General features: G+C 44.0%; 1 protein-coding gene across 1 annotated transcript; it reads left to right on the top strand.

Moving 5' to 3' along the window:
- The first annotated feature begins 858 nt into the window (after positions 1 to 858).
- USF3 (upstream transcription factor family member 3) lies at positions 859 to 15,180 on the top strand. The gene is made up of 5 exons (XM_082279431.1): positions 859 to 920; positions 2,862 to 2,890; positions 5,226 to 5,308; positions 6,307 to 6,403; positions 7,459 to 15,180. Exons 1-5 carry the CDS (start codon positions 874 to 876, stop codon positions 13,923 to 13,925), a joined length of 6,723 nt encoding a protein of 2,240 aa, XP_082135557.1. The 5' UTR covers positions 859 to 873; the 3' UTR covers positions 13,926 to 15,180.
- The last annotated feature ends 8,625 nt before the right edge of the window (positions 15,181 to 23,805 follow it).

Raw genomic sequence — 23,805 nt, 5'->3', positions numbered from 1 at the left:
GAGTGAGCAGAAGCATAAAAGTAAATATGGAGCTCAGACATCAAAAAACAGATCTATTTTTTCCTGTTGTCATCTACAGTGTATTTATGTCACTTGCTCTCTAAAATTCATTTCTCTGGAAGATATGTGTTCAACCATCATTGACAGTCTCATCTTTTGTGTATTTTTATAATTTTTTTTTTGTCTGAATAGAGACTACCTATCTGTTCAAGATGAGGACACGTTAGGTGCAATTTATTATGCTGTTATGTATAACTTTATTTCATAACTTTAATTTTAACTGAACTCCACATATCTGAGAACATTGGGGATGTCATTTTTGTCTGTTTCAAGCTGTACAGTAATTTAATAGCAAGTAAGTTTTGTAATCTGCTACATTTAGAGCACTCTAAATTTGTAGTTAATGAAATGTCCTCATTGTAGCTTGTTTTTTGATTAGCATTCATACTTTATTTTGAACTGGGAATTGAGTGCATCTTCGGTGAGGAAGGGCTGATAAGAGAGAGTTCAGCTGTTGCTCCTCCCATTTGAAAAACAATTACATACTCTTAACTTTACTTCTTATTCGCTTATAGTGGTTTGGATTATAATTGTTCTTATATTTAAAGTAACTGAGGAAATGGAAACCAGTTCATCGCAGACCAGTTCTGCAAAACATTTTGCAAAACATAGGTAATGTGCTTAGCTTTTAATGCTCAAAAAATCAGCTGCTCTGAGTCAAGGGAATGGACTTGTGCCTACGCTGTAGTAGGGCCCTGTCCTTGTGGTCCAAGGCAAAGCCCTGTAACAAATGTCATGTGCTAAGAATTCAGAAGAGTGTGGGAGTTGTTGATTCCTTCCATGATTTTTCCTCAGGCTCTCTTCTCTGAAACCATGCCAGAGATGACAGAGAATGAGACACCTACTAAGAAGCAACATCGGTGAGTTTCTGGGGGAAAATGACTATTTCGTAGTTCTGTGGTCTGCGGTCGTGTTGCAGTTACGGAGTTTCTAGCTAAAAGTTTGGCAATAAGGGTATGGACAAGAAGTTCTGAGTGTTGATCTGGGTTGATCCAAAAGTTTTCTCTTGCCCTGTCTGTTTGTTGAAGACATATCTACCTGGGTCACTTATGCAAAAGAGATTCTTTAATTATTTCACTGACTATTCTGATGTGTGTAAAACTGCGTCTCTGCCTTGGTTAGAGCGCAGCCTCTATTTTTGTGGAGGCTCCTTGTAGATATTGGGGTAACTGTACTAATTTTGACAAGAGTAATTTAGATCTCTTCCTCAACTCCCAGTGGAATCTGGATCTTACATCTCAAATCTCTGCTGGAACTCAAACTGCACCTTGAGGTTGTACAGCAACACACTATGACCAAAATTTGTAACAAGGTGACTCAGTGCTCACTACAACTTTTCCAGAGTTTCGTTCCATTGTAGTAGCATGGTTGATCTAATGCCTGATTGATAGGGGAGTTTTTCAGTCCTTAGTTAAATGCAGCATTCATCTCATACTGGGTAACCAGGTAGGATATGATTTATGATCAAGAAAAGCTCAGAGAGAACACTGGTTTGTCCTACAGAAAGTTTTTCAGTCTTCACGGATTTTGTGACTCTTTCTTACCCAGCTAATTCAGTATTTTGTGTTCTGTATTGGTAATGTCAATCAAAGGACAGAAGGGTCTCTCCAGTCCTTATATTCTTGTGCACATTTGGTATTAATGATCATCTTTAAGCATCGTTTCCTAGCAGATGTCTCTGGGTTTGACCTGTAACAGTAACATTACTGTCTCATAATCACTGTCTAAGTTACTCCAGGTGCACGTTCTCTTTAGTGAGTTACCAGAAATAAGTATCAACTCAAAGCATGAAGGATACTGTGCCTCGTAGTAATCACACATCTTCCACCTGTATCTTGCATTCTTACCTCAGATTCCTTGTTACATCTGGACTGTTCTGTAACAGTTGAAAAGGACAGCAGAAGATGCTACTCTGCTTTTTGTGTACCCTAGCAGACATCTAGACTGGGAGTGTGCTGCTGGACAGAAGTTTTTTGAAATTGGTTTTTTTTTTCTGGAATGTTGATTTTTCCAGAAACCACATGCTTTGCTACATTATAGTTCCTGAAGGTATTTGTCTTAGTGCATGTGTATAGTACATCTTATTTATATATGTAGAGTACACATTTGGAATTTACTGACTGCCAGCAAAGCAATTTGGGGCATTGCACAATGATTTGTTGACATCAGTCCAGTAGTCCCAGGTGAGCATCTGAAAACAAAGACAACCCTCACATGCCCAAATTACACCTATACAGAATTTTGAGACAGTACAGAACAGCAGCTGCAGAGGAACAGTATTTCTGGTTTCTCTCATAAAGGAAGCATCTTTGAGACCAGAAGCTATGATGTTTGAAAGCAATGTGGCTGGAAAAATCAACGTGCATGGTGAAGTTTTCTCCTGTTTCAGTGATCCAGTGAATGTAAAAGCCAGCATTTCAGAAAATACTTAACTGCCTTGTTCCTCAGAAGCAGAACTACTTTTTAAAATCTTTGGCCTTATTGAACTCTTCATAGTGCAACAGGAACATAAAGACCCAGCTCTGTGCTATAAATATGTACCAATAATCAAGTGGAATATTACACTGTGCCTTGTTATACTGAAATTGATTTAAGTCTGAGCACAAATAAATTTTTGTTAGGAACTATTTAATACCAATGTCCAAGAACATCTGATTGTGACTTCTGCTGTTCTTTTTCACAAAGCAGACTATAATGTTTAGTATTTTTAGCTGTAATAGAAATAATAAAATAAATATTTGTTTGTATGCAGATTTTTTGCTTTCAGTTTCATATCACTCTTTTTCCTTTCTATTTCACAGAAAGAAAAACCGGGAGACACATAATGCAGGTAGGAACATTATGCTTTGTTTGGTCTGGAAATAAGCACAGATACTTTGGAGTAGTAAAACATATTTTGCATGGAGAAGGTTCCTCCATAGGAGTTTAGTACACTTAAAAAGCCTCACCCTATCAAACACCTTTCTGTGTCTTTGCATAAAATATCTGTGCAGATTGTTTCTAGTTGGCTGTTTTCCACACTACAAAGGTAAAGTATGAAGAAGCACCATGCGCTGCCTTTCCAAAGCTAGTAAATTAAGAAGTAAACAATTTCAGCTGTGTTCAATTCCAAAGGAAAATAAGTCATTCACACACAACTAATTCCCACCTCTCTCAAAATAGCGACAGGTGTCCTACCTAAGAGCTTTAGAGGCTCCCCAGATTAGAAGTATTCCTCTAGCCTCTTCCTAAGGCACCCACTTGGCTGTTGACACCCCAGAAGTTCTGTGCAGATGTTGGCTGTATGTTGCAGGAGCTGCATCCCTCAGGCAGCACCCAGTCAGTGTCTAGCGCCAATGGCATCTTCTACAAGTAGGAAAAGAGGGATGGACTGGAGAGGAGTCTGGCAGGTTTTGGCCTGGTTTATCCAGGAAATTGATGGCAGTTCTTCTTTCACTGAACAGCAGTATCACGGGGTCTTAACAAACTCGCCTGGAAAAACCACTGAGTAGTTTCCATGTGAAGCCTGTGCAACGTAGTGCTTCTTGAGTGAGCTCAGGGTGTGGCCAATTTCTTAAGAATTAAGAAGAATCAGGAAACAGTCTTATCAGGTTTACTTCTAAGATTGCTGGCTTCACTGGAATTCCCAGTTCCTGTTTTACTTGTTGATAGCTCTTCAAAATATTTATCACCTGGGCTGAACTCTGCAGTATGTGGGGACCAGCTCCCTCCAACCCTGTACTTGTTTAGTCATTAATATCTGGTCAAGCTGAGTAGAGTGTGGCAAATGTGATCAAAACAAAAGAGTAGCACTTCACAAACACTGTGGTATCTGTATGTTTTAGTAAGATATATAAAGATTAAGTTCCAGGTGTCCTGTGTTTTAATTTTTACAGAGCTGCTCTAATGAATATGGTGAATTTCTTGCCTAAGAAACTTTGTCTTGCTGTGTTTAGTGTATTTAGGCCTGTCTCTGTCAACACCAGCACTCTCTCCTGACATACAAAAAAAAAAACCAGTTTGAGAGCAGTAAATTGAAGTGACAGGCTACTGAAATAAGACTGTTTAAATTAAATTAGTGAGTCTTCTGTAAAGGAGCAAACTGAAATACACTCACCTGAAGGTCATAGTTTGTTTCTGTGTGCCACCAAAAGCAGAACAACTGCACAAATAAAAAGGTTCATTCAGCACAACGAATGAGCAACACAATGGTTTGAATCCTAACAGAGCCATGACAGAATTTTTTCCAGGTTTTTTTTTTGAAAAAAGACATATAATAGTTTTAATTTTACATAGAGCATGAAAATATTTCAGTAAAAAAAAATAGCTACATGAGAGCCAACTATATTTGAAAGAGGCTGACTGTGGTGGATGGAAAACAGAAATACTGTCTGTAAAAAACATGCCCAGAGGTATGTACACTCCTAGACTTCAAGTGTAGACCCTTTCTGCCATATTCAGACCTATTGAATAGGTAAATGATGTCACTAAAGGGCTATAAATGAAGTATTTTCTGACCTTCTCCAAAACAGGTAATTAACTGGAAGTACTCTTCATTCAGTATTGTCTTTAGTCCCAGTCAGGTAGACCTTGTGGAACAGTTAAAACTTTGGACATAGAAAAGAGTAACAGATAATCCATAAAGCTAAAGTGCAGCTATGTTCAGTGTTGGCTGGCTGCTCTGTCAATATAAATTTAAAATTAAGCCTGGAGACTGATAAAATCTACATTATTTCTCTTTTGGTGCTAAATTTGACATTAGTATTTAAGAGGCATGGGTTTGCTTCCCAAATCTGAAACTGATTCTTTCCATAATGTTTGTTCATTTGCTTTCTGTGTGCCTAAATTTATTCAATCTGCCTCATGAAAAGGATGTCATGAAACTGTCTTAGAAAGCAGTTTCAAAACCTGAATTTTGACTTGTAGGGACTTTTCTTTTTCATGAAGGGGTCCAAAATATCTCCACCTTTTAAAGATATTGCTGCTTACGTTACAGCTCTCGTTTCCACTGAGTATTAATTCGATAACTGAGGTTTACTTTAGGGGAATTTTTTCCTCACTCAGGTTATTCCGGGTTCCAGTGTGTATGAAATAATGTATTAATGAGCCCTTACAGTGTCCTAGTTGTGCTGCTGTTGTGATGACTTGCCCAACCAGATGACACAGTATGTATTATTTTTGCTTAGTGGAGAGACATCGAAAGAAGAAGATTAATGCTGGGATAAACAGAATTGGAGAACTCATTCCCTGCTCGCCAGCACTTAAGCAGGTGAGTGTCCATCCAGAGGTGCATACAAGTTTTCTGTCAAATGTTTAAATGTTTCTTTGTCCATAGAAGTATAAATACTAATTTTACTGTTTGTATTAGCAACAAGGCAAAACTGTCTGAATTACTATGCTCGAAAATATTACCAGTTATTAGTATTTTAAAGACTGTTTGTAATAGAATTCCTATTTGGAAGTGCAGGGTCACATAAATGTAATTACACAGATTTGAGCATTTTATCTGAAAGTGTTGCATATGACTTCTTATTTTTGTCATCTTTCATATAAGGGCCTGAAAACAATTCAGAAACTGAAATAATAATAATAGTAATTTAAGACACCCTGCTTGCAAAAGATGAAGCAAAACAAACGGTCTGAGGTTGATGCACAGAAGCATCTTTTTCAAGACAGAGGAATCTTCCTACCGAACAGTAGAGGAAATTAAGAAGTGAACAAAGGTTGTGCAGGCAGAATAAGCATAGTCTCATAAAAAGATGATTGTGGATGGGTTATTTTCTTTTCCCATATTCCCCAGTATACTACTTTCAGAATTATGCATATACCTCCCTGGGTAGTTGTTTCATGTTTGTTTCTTTCCTAATAAAATATTTACAAGGCAGTATCCTGGAAATTTCATGTGATGTGTATGTTTATTAGTGAACATGAATTTTGGGCTGATGAACAAGAAATGGTGCTGGCTGTTCAGGATCTGTGGCCTTAGTATTATCCACCTCTGGGCATCAGGAAGTGTCGGCTCCAGCATTGAAAATGTTATTCTGTAAAATCTCATGGCATTTTAGAGTCAGTATCACTGACAAAACCTGTAGTTCATCTTGCATAAACAACCTCCAAAAAAACTCAACCCAAACCAAAAGAAAACAAACCCTACTCCGTGATATTCAGAGCATATTTTTAAAGTAAAGACCTCTTGGAATAAGTGCAACCTCATCACTAATGGCTTTACAAATTCTAGACCTTTGTCCTGTGTGTTTTCTTTTGCAGAGCAAGAACATGATCCTGGATCAGGCCTTTAAGTATATAACAGAAATGAAAAGACAGAATGATGAACTTCTTTTAAATGGAGGGAGCAATGAGCAGGGTAAGTACAGATGCTGCTGGGGGCTCTAGAATTTCTGTCCCTCACTTCTTCTGTGTCTCTGTACTGACTAACAACAAAGCCTGGATCCACAAACGGGAATCCCAAGACATCATGCACATATAGGAAAAATACAGCTGCTTAGAATATCTTGAAACAAAAAGCCAGTTGAATGCCCAAGTGAGTATTCTTGCACATAGCTATGAGTAATTACAGAGCTTATAGGTGATGTGGCATCATCTGGTAAATTCTGTCCCAGTTTATTCTACTGTAGTGACCAGAATGATTTCTGACAAACTTCAGTTAGATTTTTTTTAATCGAAAAGATGAATCTTCCTTCATTCATAAACCTTCCTTTTTTTTCCTTTGAAAAGCTGTAAAAGTTAAAATGGCTCGTTTTATAAAAATACAATGCATCATATAAAATTTACTTGAATAGATGTGTAAAAGTACAGTGATAGAAGTATGACAGAAATCATCTCAAAGCTAATCTTGTAGTTTGTGATTTTTCTTTCTGTTTTATTGTGATTTTCCCAGTTTGGTGAGCCATCTTTCAAGCGCGTTGCCAGTTTTGTGGCTTTACACAAATGCTTTGTATTTCATTTTGGCTGTAATTTTTAGATGTAATGAAACTTAATTCTCCTGGAAAGCTGTGATATTAAAAACAGTTTTGGTGTTTGCAAAAAAGCAGGAAAAAGAAAAAGATTCATGTGCTTGTCTTTCCTTCGGGAATTAAACAATTTTGATTAGCATTCAGTTTCATCCAAGTTAGTCCTGATGTTTTTTTCTAAGTAATTTGACATATCCAGCTATCGGTAATAGAATAGTCTGTGAAATTCATTCACTTCCCCACTCAGTAGAGAGATTTATCAGGACAAGGGTCTTCACTTAGGTTGTGCTAACCATTTGAAAAGAACATACATTATTAACGATTTGTTCAAATTATTTCAGCAATTTATTTCATTGCTACACAGTGTTTACTCTCTAAGTCATGTGGTAACATTATTTCATTATTTGCTCTGGTGCTGATGTAATGGAGTGCTCTCACTGTTTTGTAGCTGAAGAGATAAAAAAGCTCCGGAAACAGTTGGACGAACTGCAAAAGGAAAATGGGAGATACATCGAGCTACTGAAAGCAAATGATATTTGCCTGTATGATGATCCTACAATCCACTGGAAAGGAAACCTCAAAAATGCCAAAGTCTCGGTTGTTATTCCCAGTGATCAGGTTCAGAAGAACATCATTGTCTATTCAAATGGGACTCAACCCAATGGAAATAACCAGGGAGCATCTGTGCAGGGAATAACGTTTAATGTTGGTCATAATTTACAAAAGCAAACAGCCAATGTTGTGCCAGTTCAGAGAACTTGCAACCTAGTGACTCCTGTGACAATTGCTAGCATTTATCCCACAGAAAATAAGCCATGGACGCAACCTACAGTTTCTCCGCTGGTATCCGCTCAGACAGCTCCAGCAGGGAATGTTCCTGAGCTCTCCACCTCGGAGAGTGAGCGAGGTGTGCCCTCCGCTGCTCCTACCAGCTCACAGAGCACACCTCAACCTGCAACAGAACAGGAACTGCAGTGTTCTTCAAGTAATGCACCACAGAATGAGCAAAATCCCCCCAAAAGTAAAAATGATGAGGAGGGCACTAAATCAACAAAGAAAACACTCCCGCAGGGAGCTAGCCTTCCTTCCAGTGCCTCCGTGGAAGCCTCCCAAGTTCAACAGGTGAATGCAACTTGCTCAAATACACACAATTCCAGGAGTGACGTCCAGGAGAGCTGTGCTATTTCAACCACAGACACAGCTTGTGTGCCACCCGTGAGACTGTCTACTGCAGAGAGCTGCTCTTCTGTCAAGGTCCTCAGAAGTACAGACATAGTCAGCAGTGCTGGGACGCCTGTGACGTCTGCAGCAGAAGGAGTTAAGGCTGTGACAGCAATAAGCACTCTGGCTGTCAGTCCCCTGGAAAACTGCTGGTCTTTTTCAGGCTCTTCAGGTGTTGGCACTTCAGACTTGAAAAACATGAGTAGCCTTACCCGGATGCCTTCAGCTGGGAACACACAGACCACGTGGACAACTTTGCAGCTGGCAGGAAACACTGTTCAGCCGCTGAGCCAAACGCCATCCGGGATAATGACTGCCCTCCTCAACGAGCCAGTCAATGGTGCTGGGACTGTGTCTTCTGCCCACAGCAGGCCTTTGACTACAAGTATCAGTTTGCATGCTTCTCTGCCTGGGGATGGCCAGGCAGCTGAACAGATTGTAGTTACCTTGCCCTCGTGCCCACCCGTACCTATACAGCCTTTAATCAGCCAGCCACAGGTTAAAGCTCAGGCTGCAGGAAATATCCTTCCATTAAACTCAGCTATGCAGGTGATTCAGATGGCTCAGCCAGTCGCCTCAGCTGTGACAGGAGCACCAGCTAACCAGAATGTCATCATTCTCCAGCCTCCAAACCCTGCTCCGTGCCCGCCCATTGTGAGAGCCGAAGTTCCCAGCCAAAATGTTAGTCAGCAAATTGTAATTATACAAGCTGCAAATCAGAATCCTCTTCCCCTCCTGTCTGCTCAGCCTTCTGCTTCTGTAAGAGTTCCCGTGAACGGGCCGACTGCAGTCGCCAACTCCAGCGGCTCCATGCAAAATGCCTCTCTTCCACAGACTTTTGGAGGGAAACACCTTGTCCATATATTACCAAGGCCATCTTCTTTGCCATCTTCTAGCTCTGCGCAGACATTTTCAGTGACAATGTCCAATCAACAGCATCCTCAGACTATCTCATTAAATGGGCAGCTTTTCGCATTGCAGCCTGTGATGTCTTCATCCGGAGCTTCAAACCAAGCCCCTATGCAAATTATTCAGCCCACCACCAGCGAAGATCCAAATACCAATGTTGCCCTCAATACATTTGGTGCTTTAGCTAACCTCAATCAAAGCATATCGCAAATGGCTGGGCAGAGCTGCTTGCACTTGTCTCTCAGCCACCCCACCAATCCTGCAACTGTCAATAACCAGATTGCCACAGTCAACTGTGTGTCATTGCCAACTTCTGTGGCATCTTCAGTGCCTGCAGAGGTTTCGGTATTAACCAGCGCATCTAATTCCATAAATGCTTCTCCGCAAAAAGCGGCTGCTGGCTTGCCATCCAGTGCAAAATCAAAAAGGACAAACAAAAAGCCAAGCACAAAGAAACACCAAGCAGTCAATAATAAAGTGTCTTGCCCAGCAGTTCCTTGCAAAGATGCAGGGAAAGTGGACTGTGCTCCTGTGGAAACAGTGGCAAAGCCTTCAAATGGCGAAGGGCCGCCAGAAAACGCCCCGGCAGCATCACAGGTTGTAACCACATCGCAGGCGGGCGGCGCGGCTGCAGCGAGCGGCGTCAGCGTTTCTGACTCTCCTTCCAAAGAGGCTGCGAGCTCTGAACAGGCAGTGAAAACCCCCTCTGCTCCCGAGCTGAGCTCAGCAGAGGCATCTGCTTCCTCACCGCTGGAGTCTGTGGTGTCAGAGCAGCTGCTGCTCGCTCCACCAGCGGCCAAAGATGCTGCTCCTCGCCAGCAGGCCCAGGGATCTCAGAGCCACCCGCCAACTGCCTCTGCCTTGTCAGAGTCTCCCAAACCCTGTGAACCTCCAAACATCTTAACATCCTCTCGTAAAGAAGCACAGGTGACACATTTGCAGGTTGCTGGGACTTTGGTAGCACAGAGCAACACAGCAGGTCATGCTTCCAAGGCAGGAATGAATTCGGAGTCCTGCAACATTGCACAGGATTCCTCAGTGGTAATGCAAGATGCAGACTTGTTGGAAGGACAGGGTCTAACCAAAATGCTGTCTGATCTCACAAAAGAAAGAACAGCTGTGGAAAAAACCTCTTCATTTACTGTTCAGGGGGAGCATTCTAATTTTCCTATGGAAAACTCTAAATCAGCAGAATCAAATGTTGATTTGCCTGAGAAGCAGGAACTCTTGCTGATGAACACGGAAAGTGACACTCTCTCCCCGCATCACTCCTGCATCTCTGATCAGGAAGTAGTCAGTGCTTCCCTTATCACTAGCAGGCAGGCAGACTCCCCGATGTCAACCAGCTCTGGCAGCAGTCGAGGCTTCTCAGTTGCATCTATGCTGCCAGACACCACCAGAGAAGATCTCACAAGCAGCACCTCAACCAGTACCTGTAACAGCTGCACATTTTCAGAACAGACTGACATTGTAGCTCTTGCAGCGAGAGCTATTTTTGACCAGGAAAGCCTTGAGAAAGGTGGAGGGGGAATTCAGGTTAACACAAGGGATATCATCTCTAAGTCTGAGGTTGCACCTTTGGAGAGAGAGCAACAGCCTTTTAAACCTCAGTCAGTGAAAGAAAACAACGCAGGGCCGCTGGAAGCAGCACCGAACAAATTCAGTGCTCATGAAACAGTACAGACAAATGTCGACAGGCAGGTTGAGAAGCCAAGCTGCTCTGTAGGAGGTGTGGAAACATCAAACACTCCTTTGCAGATTTCCACTTCCCAGACACCCAGCATAACCAGTCTAAGCGTGAATAATCTGATACACCAGAGCCGCATTGTCCATCCCCTGGTGAGTTGCTCGAGTTTATCCCAGTCTTCAGAGCCTGCAAGTGTCCCTGCAACTGTGAGCCTCTCCCTTCCATCTAGCACATACATCAATCCATCTCCGGGACCTGCTCTGATGAGTGAATATGCTCAGGAGCAACTGAATGCTATCAGGGCAAGCACCATGCAGGCTCCCCAGCTGCAGGAATCACACTTAAAGCAGCAAAACCACGAAGGTCGCAAAGACTCTGCCAAGAGGGCCGTTCAGGATGACCTTCTGCTTTCTACAGCAAAGAGGCAAAAGCAGTGCCAGACAGCACCCATAAGGCTTGAGGGGATGGCGCTGATGAACCGAGCACCAGAGGGTATTGCTGATCAAACACAGATGCTAGTCAGTCAGATTCCTCCTAATTCATCCAATTCAGTGGCGCCAGTGAGCAATCAAGGGCATGCTGATGGCCTCAATAGGTTATTCCCACCCAACAGCAATTTCGTAGCGCCAGCTTTGAGACAAACTGAAGTTCAGTGTGGTTCTCAGCCACCACTTTCAGAGCAGCCAGGCCAGGCAGGGCAGCACTTGCAGCCAATTCAACATGTCCCTGCCCAAGGCATCTCTCACCTTCACAGTAATCACCCGTACTTGAAGCAGCAGCAGGCTGGGCAGCTAAGAGAGAGGCACCACTTGTACCAGCTGCAGCACCACGTCACTCACGGGGAGAACTCCGTCCACTCTCAACCCCACAGTGTCCACCAACAGCGAACGATACAGCAGGAGGTGCAGATGCAAAAGAAACGGAATCTCATCCAGGGAACACAAGCCACACAGCTTTCTCTACAGCAAAAACACCATGGAAGTGATCAAACACGGCAAAAAGGTGGTCAGCCCCATCCTCACCACCAACAAATGCAGCAGCAGATGCAGCAACACTTTGGAGCTTCCCAGCCTGAAAAGAACTGTGAAAATCCTGCAACAAGCAGAAACCACCATAACCACCCTCAGAGCCATATCAATCAGGATATTATGCATCAACAACAACAGGATGTTGGCAGCAGACAGCAAGGTTCCACTTCAGAACATGTGTCAGGGCACAATCAGATGCAAAGACTTATGACCTCGAGGGGCTTAGAGCAGCAAATGGTGTCCCAGGCCAGCATTGTAACCAGGCCATCAGATATGACATGCACCCCTCACAGGCAGGAAAGAAACAGAGTTTCCAGCTACTCTGCTGAGGCCCTCATTGGGAAGACGCCCTCTAATTCGGAGCAGAGAATAGGAATATCTCTTCAAGGCCCTAGGGTTTCTGACCAGCTTGAAATGAGAAGCTATCTTGATGTTTCTAGAAATAAAGGGTTGGCGATTCATAATATGCAGGGCCGCTTGTCAGTTGACCACACAGTTGGCTCGGATGTGCAGCGTCTTTCTGACTGCCAAACATTTAAGCCCTCTGGGCCCAATCAACAACCGCCGGGCAATTTTGATGTACAGGCTTCAAGAAACAGTGAAATTGGCAATTCTGTGTCATCCCTCCGGGGCATGCAGTCACAAGCATTCCGAATTGGTCAGAATGCTGCACCATCCATAGAGAGACAGAAGAGACTGCCCTACCCGCCAGTACAGGGTATACCAACGGGGAATACCCTGCCATCAAGGGAGAATGAAAACACATGCCACCAAAGTTTCATGCAGAGCTTGCTCGCCCCTCACCTTGGAGATCAAGTCAGTGGAAGCCAAAGATCAATCCCAGAACATCAAAGGAACACGCAGTGCGGTGCCTCCTCCACAATTGAGTACAACTGTCCCCCAGCGCGAGAGAGTGTCCACATCCGAAGGGATGGTGATGGCCAGAGCAGGGAAAGCTGTGACATGTCCATTGGGGCAATTAACACAAGGAACAGTTCATTGACTATTCCTTTTTCGAGTTCTTCTTCCTCAGGAGACATTCAGGGTCGCAATACAAGCCCAAACATCTCTGTGCAGAAGTCCAACCCCATGAGGATGACAGACAGTCATGGAACTAAGAACCACATGAATACACCCGTTTCCAGCAATATGCATGGAGTTGCGAGGCCAACTCACCCTCACCCTGCAGTTTCTCACGGAAATGGCGAGCAAGGGCAGCCTTCTGTTCGTCAGCCAAATTCTTCGGTCACTCAGCGCTCGAGGCATCCTCTGCAAGACAATGGAGGTTCTAAAATACGTCAGCCCGAAAGGAATCGATCCGGCAATCAGAGACACGGCAATGTCTTTGACCCTAGTCTTCCCCATCTTCCTCTGTCCACCAGTGGCAGCATGATCCTTGGGCGCCAACAGTCCACGATAGAAAAAAGAGGAAGCATTGTCCGATTTATGTCTGATGGCCCTCAAGTGTCCAACGACAACGCAGCCCCTGACCAACATACTCTCTCCCAGAATTTTGGATTCCCTTTTATTCCGGAGGGTGGCATGAATCCACCAATAAATGCTAACGCTTCTTTCATCCCACCAGTCACTCAGCCTAGTGCCACTCGGACACCAGCTCTAATCCCAGTTGATCCTCAGAATACACTGCCATCCTTCTATCCACCTTACTCTCCTGCCCACCCTACCCTCTCCAATGACATTTCTATCCCTTACTTTCCCAATCAAATGTTTCCAAACCCAAGTACAGAGAAGCCGAGCAGTGGAGGTTTAAACAATCGATTTGGATCCATTCTGTCTCCTCCCAGGCCTGTTGGTTTTGCTCAGCCGAGTTTTCCTTTGCTTCCAGATATGCCACCAATGCACATGACCAACACATCGCACTTATCCAATTTTAACTTAACTTCTTTGTTTCCAGAAATAGCCACAGCTCTTCCTCCAGATGGCTCAGCGATGTCGCCTTTGCTTTCTATTGCAAACACATCTGCTTCAGATTCTTCCAAGCAGCCCTCAAACCGCCCTGCCCACAATATAAGCCATATTTTAGGTCACGACTGCAGCTCCGCTGTATGAAAACTGGCAGACTGACTTCTGGTCTGATGTGTTGTTTATATATTTAAGAAGAAGGAAGTGGATCTTACTGGCACCCCTGGAGAGACCATTCATAGCATCACTGTTTGTTTGCCTGAATGTATGTAGATGGTACTTTCCATATTTATATACACGTTGTATTTCCACCCACCTTACTAACTCTAAAGCACCAGTGCCTATAGCAATGCTTGCTTACTAGGAAACAGTAAGGATGCAACATTGAGAGCTGTGCAAATATTGGTTGTTGATTTTCCAACAATCAAGTTTGATGTCCGATTGTCCCAAGGTAAGGGCTGCCCCCAGTAGTGCATGGAGTGAGAGCATCCGTATGGGAGACAGGAAACAAGTGCTACAGGTATCGGTTTGTTCCTGATGTGTTTACCTGAAACTGCACAGGAGCTTGAAATGGTTTGGGTTTCACTTTTTCCTTTGTAAAATACCTTCAAGAGCCTCAACACAAGTCAAGACTGTGTTAACCCAGTGCTGATTGGAAAAGGCATTTGTTGTGCAGCTTTTGTCTGTCTGAAGCTTGTCACATACACTTGACTTAAGGCTTACTTTACATGGTGAAAATTACTGTGTGCTCCCATGGTCAGCAATTAAAAATACTGTTTTAGAAAATTTAGATTTCTTTAACCCATGACTTTCTGTTTCTAAGAATCTTGTTTGGATCTGCTTCAACTGTGGCTTCAGTTACTGCTGAACTCAGTCAATGTTTTAGTGTAGCTCACAACTCCTGGTGCAGTCAGCAGAGACAGCAGCCGTGTTTGTTGCCATTTCAGTGTTGGTTGCTGCAAGTTACCTCAGGGTGGGTTTTGTACCTTGTTTAGCACCTTCTTAATGTCCTTTTCTTTTTTCCCCTCCACTTTTCTTTGGCCCATGCTCTAACACCAGCTTTCTGCTTTCTGTGAGTGACAGCCCTTTGTTGTACCAGGCAGCACATGGGAGGAGACCTCAGCCTGTCGCATCCCACAAAATGAGTGGGGATTCCTGGGGCACAGTTTTTACTTGATATTGCTGATAGGATTGAGCCTGAGTTAGTATCAGTACTCTGCACTTGAATGCACCTTTTACCTAAACCTGTGTGGCTGAAGGAGGGACATGGATGAACATGGATGTGTTGAGAGTGAAACACACGAAGACATTGGGATTTGAGGAAGGATGATGTTTGTAGATGCATGAGAGATGGAGTGAATGTGTGTGCGCTGGCTGAGTCTCCAGTACTTTAACAAATTTTGGTCCCATTTCTTTTAAAGGAAAGGGAAGAATTAGGTAAATTTTATTTATTTAATGTCTCTGCAGTGTGCTTTTTCTCCTAACAGGGCAGAAATATGTCTTTTATGTGTTTGGAAATACCATTCTGGGTTTGATTCTTCAAACAACATGGTAACTTGAGGTTCCCTTGCATGCAGTCATCTCCAGGCTTGAAATTCTTGTGTGTTGACTGTCAGTGCATCATTTTGCTCCTGGGACCTGTCAGAAGCTCTGGTGGGGGCATGGGGAGGAGCAGGTGCCCTGGGATTCTTTGTTTTGTTTTGTTTCTTTTTCTTTGCAAGGTGGAAAGGAAGATATTCCTCCATGTCCAAGAACAGGACCCACAAAGAGGGACCTGAAAGTTTTCCACAGCTTGGCTGCCCAGACTTTGGTTTTGCTAAGCCCTTTTACACTGATCCAGGAAAGTACGGAGGCTTTAAAATTAAAACTAATTGGGCTGTGTCTGTAGTCTGTCCTGACAGTGTCTCTGCTCTTGTAATTTGTAATCTGGTGTTTTCCTGCAAAGGTGAAGCAAAACAGTTCTGATCGTGGTTGGGATTCATTGTTTAATTCAGGTGGAGCTTATCTTAAGACACTAAATCTAAGTGGTGGATCATTTCTCTGTTTCTAATAAATAATTGAGTATTTCAGTTCACAGCAAGGCAGCTTCTCTCTGCCACAGGGCAGTCACTGAGCAAGTGGCAGCCACTGGCCTGTGCAGGGGGCAGGGGTTAGGAATGAGTCAGTTCTCAGCCTCAAACTGACAGCCAGCTGCAGGTCTGGGTGTGCCCTGCTGAGACTCGACGAAAGGGGTGTCTCTGGTGCAGTGGGTCTCAAAGGGTCTGCCTCAGATGGTGAGGTGAGTTCCATAACAGTGACTGTTCCATGGGTTCTGGATGGTAAGGATAGGGGGATTGAAGCAGGAGCCACTCTGTGCATTACACACTTGTGTGGTCTTTGAGGAGGGAAGCAAACCTGCCCATTCTTGCTCTCTTTAAATGGCATTCTGTGTGCAGCAATGGGTTTGGCTTTCAGGACAAACTAGTGAAAAATTAAGACCTGGCTTCCAGGACTTTTATTATATAAAGCTGCTAATCCTGCTTATCATTCCAGACTTTCACAGAATACCACATTAGTTTCCTAAAACTACACTACTTTATGATGTCTGTGAAAGCTGGAGAGAGCTTACAAACTTAAACCTGTTGCAACACTTGAATGTCCACAGATCCACTTGGCCAGATAGGATTCATCCCAGAGTACTGAAGGAGCAAGCAGGACATACAGCAGGACCCTGCTCGGTCATCTGCTGAAGGTCTGGGAGTCTGGACAGGTCACTACTCATGGGAAGGTAGCCAGTGTTATTCCAGTATACAGAAAGGGCAGGAGGGAAGAATCCAGGGAACTACAGACTGTGAGTCTAGCCTGGGTTCCTGGGAAAATCGTGAAGATTATACTGGGTGCTGTTGAAAGGAGTTTAAGGAATAATGCAGCCATCAGGCACAGGCAACACAGGTTCACAAAGTTAAAATCCTGTCTAGCTAATTTGATACTCTTCTGTGATAAGGCCACCCACCTAGTGGGTGAAGGGAAGGCAGTGGGTGTAATTTTTCTGTATTTTAGTAATGCTTTGGATACTGTCCCTCACAGCATCCATCTGCACAAGCTGTCCAGCTGTGGGATGAACAGGTTCATGGTGTGCTGGGTGAAGAACTGGCTGAAGGGCAGAGCTCAAAGGACTTACAGTGAATGGGGCTACTGGTCTGGCTGGCTCCTGGTCACCAGCAGTGTTGCTCGGGGCTCAGTTCCAGGGTCAGTTCTATCCAATGTATTTATCACTGATCTGGATGCAGGAGTTGAACACACCATTGGCAAGTTTGCTGATGATACCAAACTTGGGCATGCTGTTGACGGATGCTTTGGAGATGGATCTGGATAGACAGTCAACCTCCTTGCTCTCTGCAGCTCCCTGACAGGAGAAGTGGAGAGGGAGGTGCAGATCTCTTCTCCCTGGGATCCACTGACAGGACACACGGGAATGGCTCAAAGAGGCACCAAGGGAGATTCAGACTGGACATTAGGAAGCATTTGTTTACCAGGAGGGTGCTCAGACACTGGAACAAGCTTGCTAGAGAGGTGGTTGATGCCACAATCATGTTTAAGAGGCATCTGGACAACATGCTGAGTCCTGAAGTGGATGGAGGCACGCCAGGCAGCTGGAGTGGATGATCTCCGTAGGTCCCTTTCAACTGAGATACCTGTTCTATTCTCCTATTCCTCCATATTTACTGCTGTTGTCTCAAGGTTAAGTGCAGTCCTGAGTATTCACAATAGAATATGTCAGCTGTGATTTAAATTGGTTTTTTTTCACACTGTACATCATTTTCTGAAGAGGCAGTAACTGTGTCAGTGACTTTTGCATGCCCCCTTTCTGTTTACAAAGACAACCAAAACCAGCTCCTCCTTGCTCACAGGATGCCTGCAGTGCAGGGAATCACAGCACAGGCATTTCAGCCATACAGAGACTGCTGGGATTTAGCAGGAACTGTTTAGCAGGATTTTGCGGTGTGTGGCTGAGAAGTACTTACTGTGTGAGCCTTGGTCTTCTCTGGAGGATTGTGTTTTGTTGTGACAGGGCATCTTCTCGTCCTTCTCAGGGCTTTTTCTGAGACCTGACGAGACCAGGATGGAGAAATATCATTTCATTCCCTTCCTTGAACATGGCAATTTCTGTTGAAGTCCTGTGTGAGTCCCTTTACATGCTGTAAGTGACACTAAATGATCCCGTTGGTGTGGGATCAGGAGACTGCTGCGAGAAGAAAGATAGGCAGACCTCTCTGCAAGGGCTTCATATCAACACATTCATCCAAATTCTGCTATTTACACTGCTGACTGGCCTTCAGGTAACTTTAATTAAAGGAAAATTGGATCTGTTGTGTAGCCTTTTGGTCTGCTTGACTGTCCAAGATGGGCTTTGAATGCTGAGCCTGGCCTAGTCCCCTGGTTTGAGAGCAGCTTGTGGGTTTCATCTTCTCACATATCCACACTCTTTTGCCTTTAGGAGGAACAGTGGAGGGACTGGATATTTCACACCGAAAGAGAGGAAATTAGATGTTAAATTTCTGTTAGTTTTTAATTATTAAATTGTTTGGGGTTTTCCTTGTCACTGTAAACTAATCTTGCCTGGCATTCCACATCCACCAGGCTTCTTGCACTTAGTTTTGTAGGTCAGTTTGTGGCACTGACATGTTGGTGTCTCAGTGTTTCCCCAGGGCCTCAGGTTCTGCTCTAAAGAAGAGGAGCAATTGCAACATCTTACACATCCTTTTCTTTATTTTCCCTTTCCCCTCCCACTGAACTTGTGCTTAGCCATCAGGTCGATAAAGCTCACCTTACCTTGACCTGTGCTTGGAGAGGGCAGTTTGAAAAAGGAGCTTCTGCAGATGGAATGATTCTGGTTTACTTGTTATGAAAACCATTTGACAAGCAAATCCATTTTCTTCAGCAAGCATCAATGTCAACATTTATCTTTTTCTCCTGAGGACTACCCAGCAATTAACGGTTCCTTTGTTTTTCAAGATGTACTTGGAAAAGATTTTGTGGGTTTAGCTGTGATTTGTTAGCCTGAGAATTGCATTTTCTCTTCCCTAATACTTTTTTTGAAGGCTACTTACACAGGGTTTGTTCTGGCTTTGAAGGAAAGAAAAATACCCAGTACTGCTTAATTTAGAAAAATCAGCAGTGGAAGGGAAAGGTTGGGCACTACCTCTGGGGTGGGACTGCCACAGCTGACAGGCATTGTGTGGCTGTGGGTTTCAGCTTGGCCTAAATGACTCCAACAAACAATAATAAATAACATTGGGCTGGATTGCCCAGTATTATTTATTATTGCCCAACATATGTCAGTGTAGTCCATATTAGTCCCTTAAACAGCCTAGGAGAGTAAGAGCAGAGATAGACTAAACTGAAAGCAGGCAATAAAATATAAATGTGTTAGTATTTATATACCTTTTTCTTGAGAGAAAGGACCTCATTTAGGAACAGTTAAAGAAAATAAGAACTGAAGTGATTTGAGCTGGGGGCTGAGCTGAGCCTTACTGGGATGGGTTTTCCAGCTCATGCTTCCAGCTCATCACTGTGCTGCTGCCCAGGTGGAAGAGCACCTCTCTGAAAAAAAAATAAATGCACTGTGCGAGTCCAGAGCCTCCTGAACTTTGCACAGATTTCCTACTGCACTTTAAAGCTGTGCTGCTGCTGCTGTGGTTGGTGACTGTAGTGCTGTTGCAGGAAATAAGTCGTGTGGCAGGGCAACTTGCAGAGGGCATGGCTGGAGAAGAGGGGTCCTTTAATTATTCCTGGTGTCCTGTTGTCTTTTCACCTTTCTCTGAGGTACTTGTGCAGTCCTGGCTCAAGGACTCAGTAAACTCCCGCTGTTTCTGGATGACTGAGTGTGCTAAGAGCTGTCATCTTTTGCTGTTCCCCTAGTAAGTTTCATGCTCCTCGCTTTAATAATGATCCCACTTTCACTGGCAAGACAGAGTAGAATTGAATCAGTTTATACCAGATCAGTCATATTTGTTTTTCTGATACAGTGCTGTAAGGAGCTCCATTCCTTGCTATCACCTGACCTGTTACCACCTACTGCTGTTCCCTTCTCCCACTGCCATGATCCAGCATGGGTAGCAGACACAGGTTTGTGTGAGAGCGTTTTCAATTTCCTACTGCTTCTGCCATCCATCAATTGGAAACCTCAGAGCATCAGGGCTTTATTCCCACTCAGAGTAGGTTACTCCGTGGTGAAAGATTTAGCAGAGATTTTCAGTCCTGACAACACAAATTCATACTCTCTGTGAGCAAGCCCTGCTTAGTTACACAGACACCATTCATTATTTGTTGATACTGGTTTTTCTGAGATTAATTTTTTTTAAAAGGCTTTTTTTTCTGCCTCACCAGAAGTATCTTTACAAGGTTTTCACATTTGCAATATGTGCTGCTGTTCTGGCAATCACAGGTGTGAAACAACAGAGCTCGTGGGGGGTTGGACCCTGTTCCTGCCTGCTCACTGTGAGAAGGGAAGCAAATATGGATTTTGCCACAGGAGATTAATCAAAGATGCTGTTGCCCTCCACAATGTAAATTATTTATATTCAGTCCAGAGTATTCTGCTGTGCTTCTGTTTTATACAGCTGTAAATGACTTGGATACGGTCCCAGTGGAAAGTCCTTACTATTTTGTAATGGAAAATAGGAACTCTGCAGTAGAAATCTATAATGAATGAACAGGAACATCATCTTCCAATTGTAAATAAGATCTTGCTCTGTTTATTTTGACATCTTTTTACAAATGTGTTGCATTCAGGTGTAAATATCCCAAACCATGATCTTGTTCAGAGTTCTGAGATTTCTATTGTTAAATGTAATACTTTGTTTAATAGTTGTAATAATTATTTGTATAGATATGAACATGATAGTATTTTATTAAAAAAAAAGAAAAACACTCTTTGAATATTGTGTTCTTGGTGTTCTTGTTGGTATAGCTTCTTTGCCCCTGGAAAGCCATGCCATTCACTCTTAAGTATAGGTCAAAATACTTAGGAGTATTACTTAGCTTTGCTTTGAGACTGGGAATTTACAGTCAAAGTTTTCCACTGATGTACATTCTCTGCCTATACCAGAGTTATGCACCACATTATTTGGAGATACAAAACTATGTAGTTCAGGAGAAATAAATACTGATCCTGTAGTATCTAAAAAATACATGGCAAATGCTGTCCCTGCTCCAGTGACAGTGATCACTGTTGAGATACAACTTCATCTTTATAAAATGCTTCTCATCACAGTCCCTTGCATTGGTTTTGAAGTGGTCTAAGACAACTGTTTTGTCACAGTTTGAAGCTAAAGGATGTGGTCTGGATGAGAGCAGTACAGAGACCCTGCAAGGTAAGTAAAGACTTTTTAGCGAGATTGCACAATACTGCGTTACTAGGAGCCAATTCTTTTCAGAGGCTCCAGAAAACCTGGCTTGTAAACTTCAAAATTCTTGCATGTCTGGAAGTTGCCTTTAGGGGGAAGGTCTTAATTTTAAAAAAGGCTGAGGTTTAGTATTAAGACAGAGAGGCTTCTGTTCCTTCAGTGACAGCCCCTGTGTACAGTTCAGTCATAGCAGAGGGGAGGGGAAACAGGACACAAGGCAGCTGCCTTCCTCTTCCACACTGCAGTGCATTCCCCCTGCCTTGGCGGCTCTTCTGTCAAGAGAGGCTCAGGGGGGCACCTGGCCCTGGTAGTTTTCCTAACCTGTGAGGGGGTATTAGTATTACACAGAAGCTGTTTCCTTCTCCTTTGAGTTGTACTAGGCAGAACAACTTTACCTACATTTCCTGAGAAAACAGGAATTAGGTGGAATGTAAGGAAGAAGTTTTTTACAATGAGAGTGGTAAAAGACTAGAACAGGTTGTCCAGAGAGGTGGTGCATCCACCATCTTTAGAAAGGCCTGGTTGGACAGGACTTTGAACCATTTGCTCTAGTGGGAGGTGTCCCCACCTGTGGCACCGTTTGTTTGCCTTTCAGGAGTTGTGACAGCAGCTTATCCCGAGCATGAGCACAGCAGGGACTCCACGACCAGCCCATGGGCAGCAGAGAGGCTCCCTCACCTCCCAACACAATTCCATGGTGCTGCTCTGCTTTTACCCCTACACATCCCTCTCGGAGGAGAGAAAACAACAGCATGACCCCTGCAGGCCATGGAATGAGGGGCCCCCATATACCCAACAAGCTGATCATCCTTCCCGAGGGCAGGGGCCTGGAGAAGGACAGCAGCACTCCAGACAAGCTCCAGTTCTGGGGCAAGGGCTGCAGAGCCAAGCGTGCCTGGGACAGCTGGGAGCGTACACGGCCCGGGTGCCCAGCCAGACCGGCAGCAATCGAAGGCTCAGGTGGCCGCTAGGTGGGAGAGCTGAAGCACGAAGAGAGCCCAGCAGGCAGGGCAGAGCTAAGAGGAGATTTTAAAAATTGATGCATCAAGCTGGAAGCACAGAAGCAGCAGGGAAACGATTCCAACCCTTCCTCCCATCTCTCAGGCTTGAGGTGCTTCTCCTTATACTTAATTGAATTCTGTCGTGGTTTTCTGTTCGTTCTGTGCTGTTCTCCAGCCTCCTTCTCCCTCCCTGCTACCACCTTACCCTTCCATGCTGTGCTCATCTGCTCAGCCCAGCGAGCCCATATGCTGTTCTGCCTCCTACGTCGAGCCTTCCAACTGCTGTTCAGCATTATTTTTTCCTCACATTTCAATTTAGAGAAGATAACCGGCTTCCTGGCTAGAAACAAATACAACCTTGGAACAAGGTCTGAGAGGTTATGAAAGGTCATACAGATTATGAAAGACACAGGGAGAAAGAGTATATTTTATAAAAATGTGTTCTCAGAACTGGACAAATTTGGGGGCACACAGGTCCTCCTTCAATCTGGCACAGCTACCCCGACACCCTCCGGAGCAGCACAGCTCTGCTCGGAAAGATAAAGGCTGGCAGCCTCTTGTGTCCTTCCTCCTCCAGCCCTCTCCTCACCCTGCCCAAGGAACTACAGTGACAAACGAGTGTCTGTTCTTCATGTAGCCTCACAAAGGCAATTTGGTTAAGAGAACAAGCAGGTCATCCACACCTGTGCTCAGGAAATGCCTGTGACAGTCCCAAGGATGGTTTCAGCTGTGTGACACCACTGGGCACCCCTCTGCCACGACTGCTGTCTCTGCTGCTGAGAGCACGAGCAAGAAGAATTCAGATTAACCTGCAGAGCAGGGAACCAGGAACATCCATTTTATTGACCATCTCGACAAACTCCAACTTAGAAAAAAATAAAAACCAGCTGTTGCAAAACTGTTCAAGGAGATATAGACTCTTGGGAGTAAAACATCACCAGAGTCATCTGCTTTAGTAAGCAGAAGTGGAATGAAACCTTTGCATCACTGGCTACATGCACATACACCAAAGTAAAAATGCTCAGGCAATGACAAGAATAAGGACAGCAGGCCTCAAAGAACACTTTTTAATTACAAATTTGCAAAACAGGTCCCATTTTAGATGCAAGGCCTGAAATAATTCACACCTTATTCTTGTTTTTTTAAATAACTAAGAAACTGAAAAGAATGCAGAAGCCATTAAAAAACTCATTTCAGATTCAGACAAGTTGGAGAAGAAAATTTGGTCCAGATCTTTAGCTGAAGAGCTCTACTCCAACTGCCCCAAAACCTCCTTCACACTCCCAGGCCATAAAGGAACCTGCTTTGCAAAGCAAGGTCATGGGAGGAGAAAGTCTGGGGCTGCTGGAAAACCTCCCTGTTCCACCCTGCTCCTTTGGCGAGGCACACAGCAGGAGCCAAGGGCTGCCACAGAAGGCTGTGGCTTTGCTGTGCGGTGTCTCTTAGGGTCGCTTGAGGAGAGCACTTGTGACTGACAAGTGCCAGCACTGGAGCTGCCACAGGAGTGTGGCTGAGTGACAGAGAGGCTGCAAGAGCAAGGCAGGAGGCTCTGAGTCTGGCAGCTCTAGTTCACCACCTCCCACCAACGCTGCAGCCTTGGTACCATGGCTCCCCACCAGCTACCAGAGTCTCTCCAAC

This window comes from Coloeus monedula (genome assembly GCF_965178545.1).
Source record: "Coloeus monedula genome assembly, chromosome: 3".
NCBI classification, from domain to species: Eukaryota; Metazoa; Chordata; class Aves; order Passeriformes; family Corvidae; genus Coloeus; species Coloeus monedula.
This window is presented reverse-complemented; position numbering and strand designations above follow the sequence as displayed.

Excerpts from the sequence above, each read along its gene's own strand:
- USF3 (XM_082279431.1), top strand. The coding sequence starts at position 874 with ATGCCAGAGATGACAGAGAATGAGACACCTACTAAGAAGCAACATCG. Across the intron at positions 5,309-6,306 it reads GCTCGCCAGCACTTAAGCAG|AGCAAGAACATGATCCTGGA; the intron begins GTGAGTGTCCAT and ends TTTCTTTTGCAG. Across the intron at positions 6,404-7,458 it reads TGGAGGGAGCAATGAGCAGG|CTGAAGAGATAAAAAAGCTC; the intron begins GTAAGTACAGAT and ends ACTGTTTTGTAG.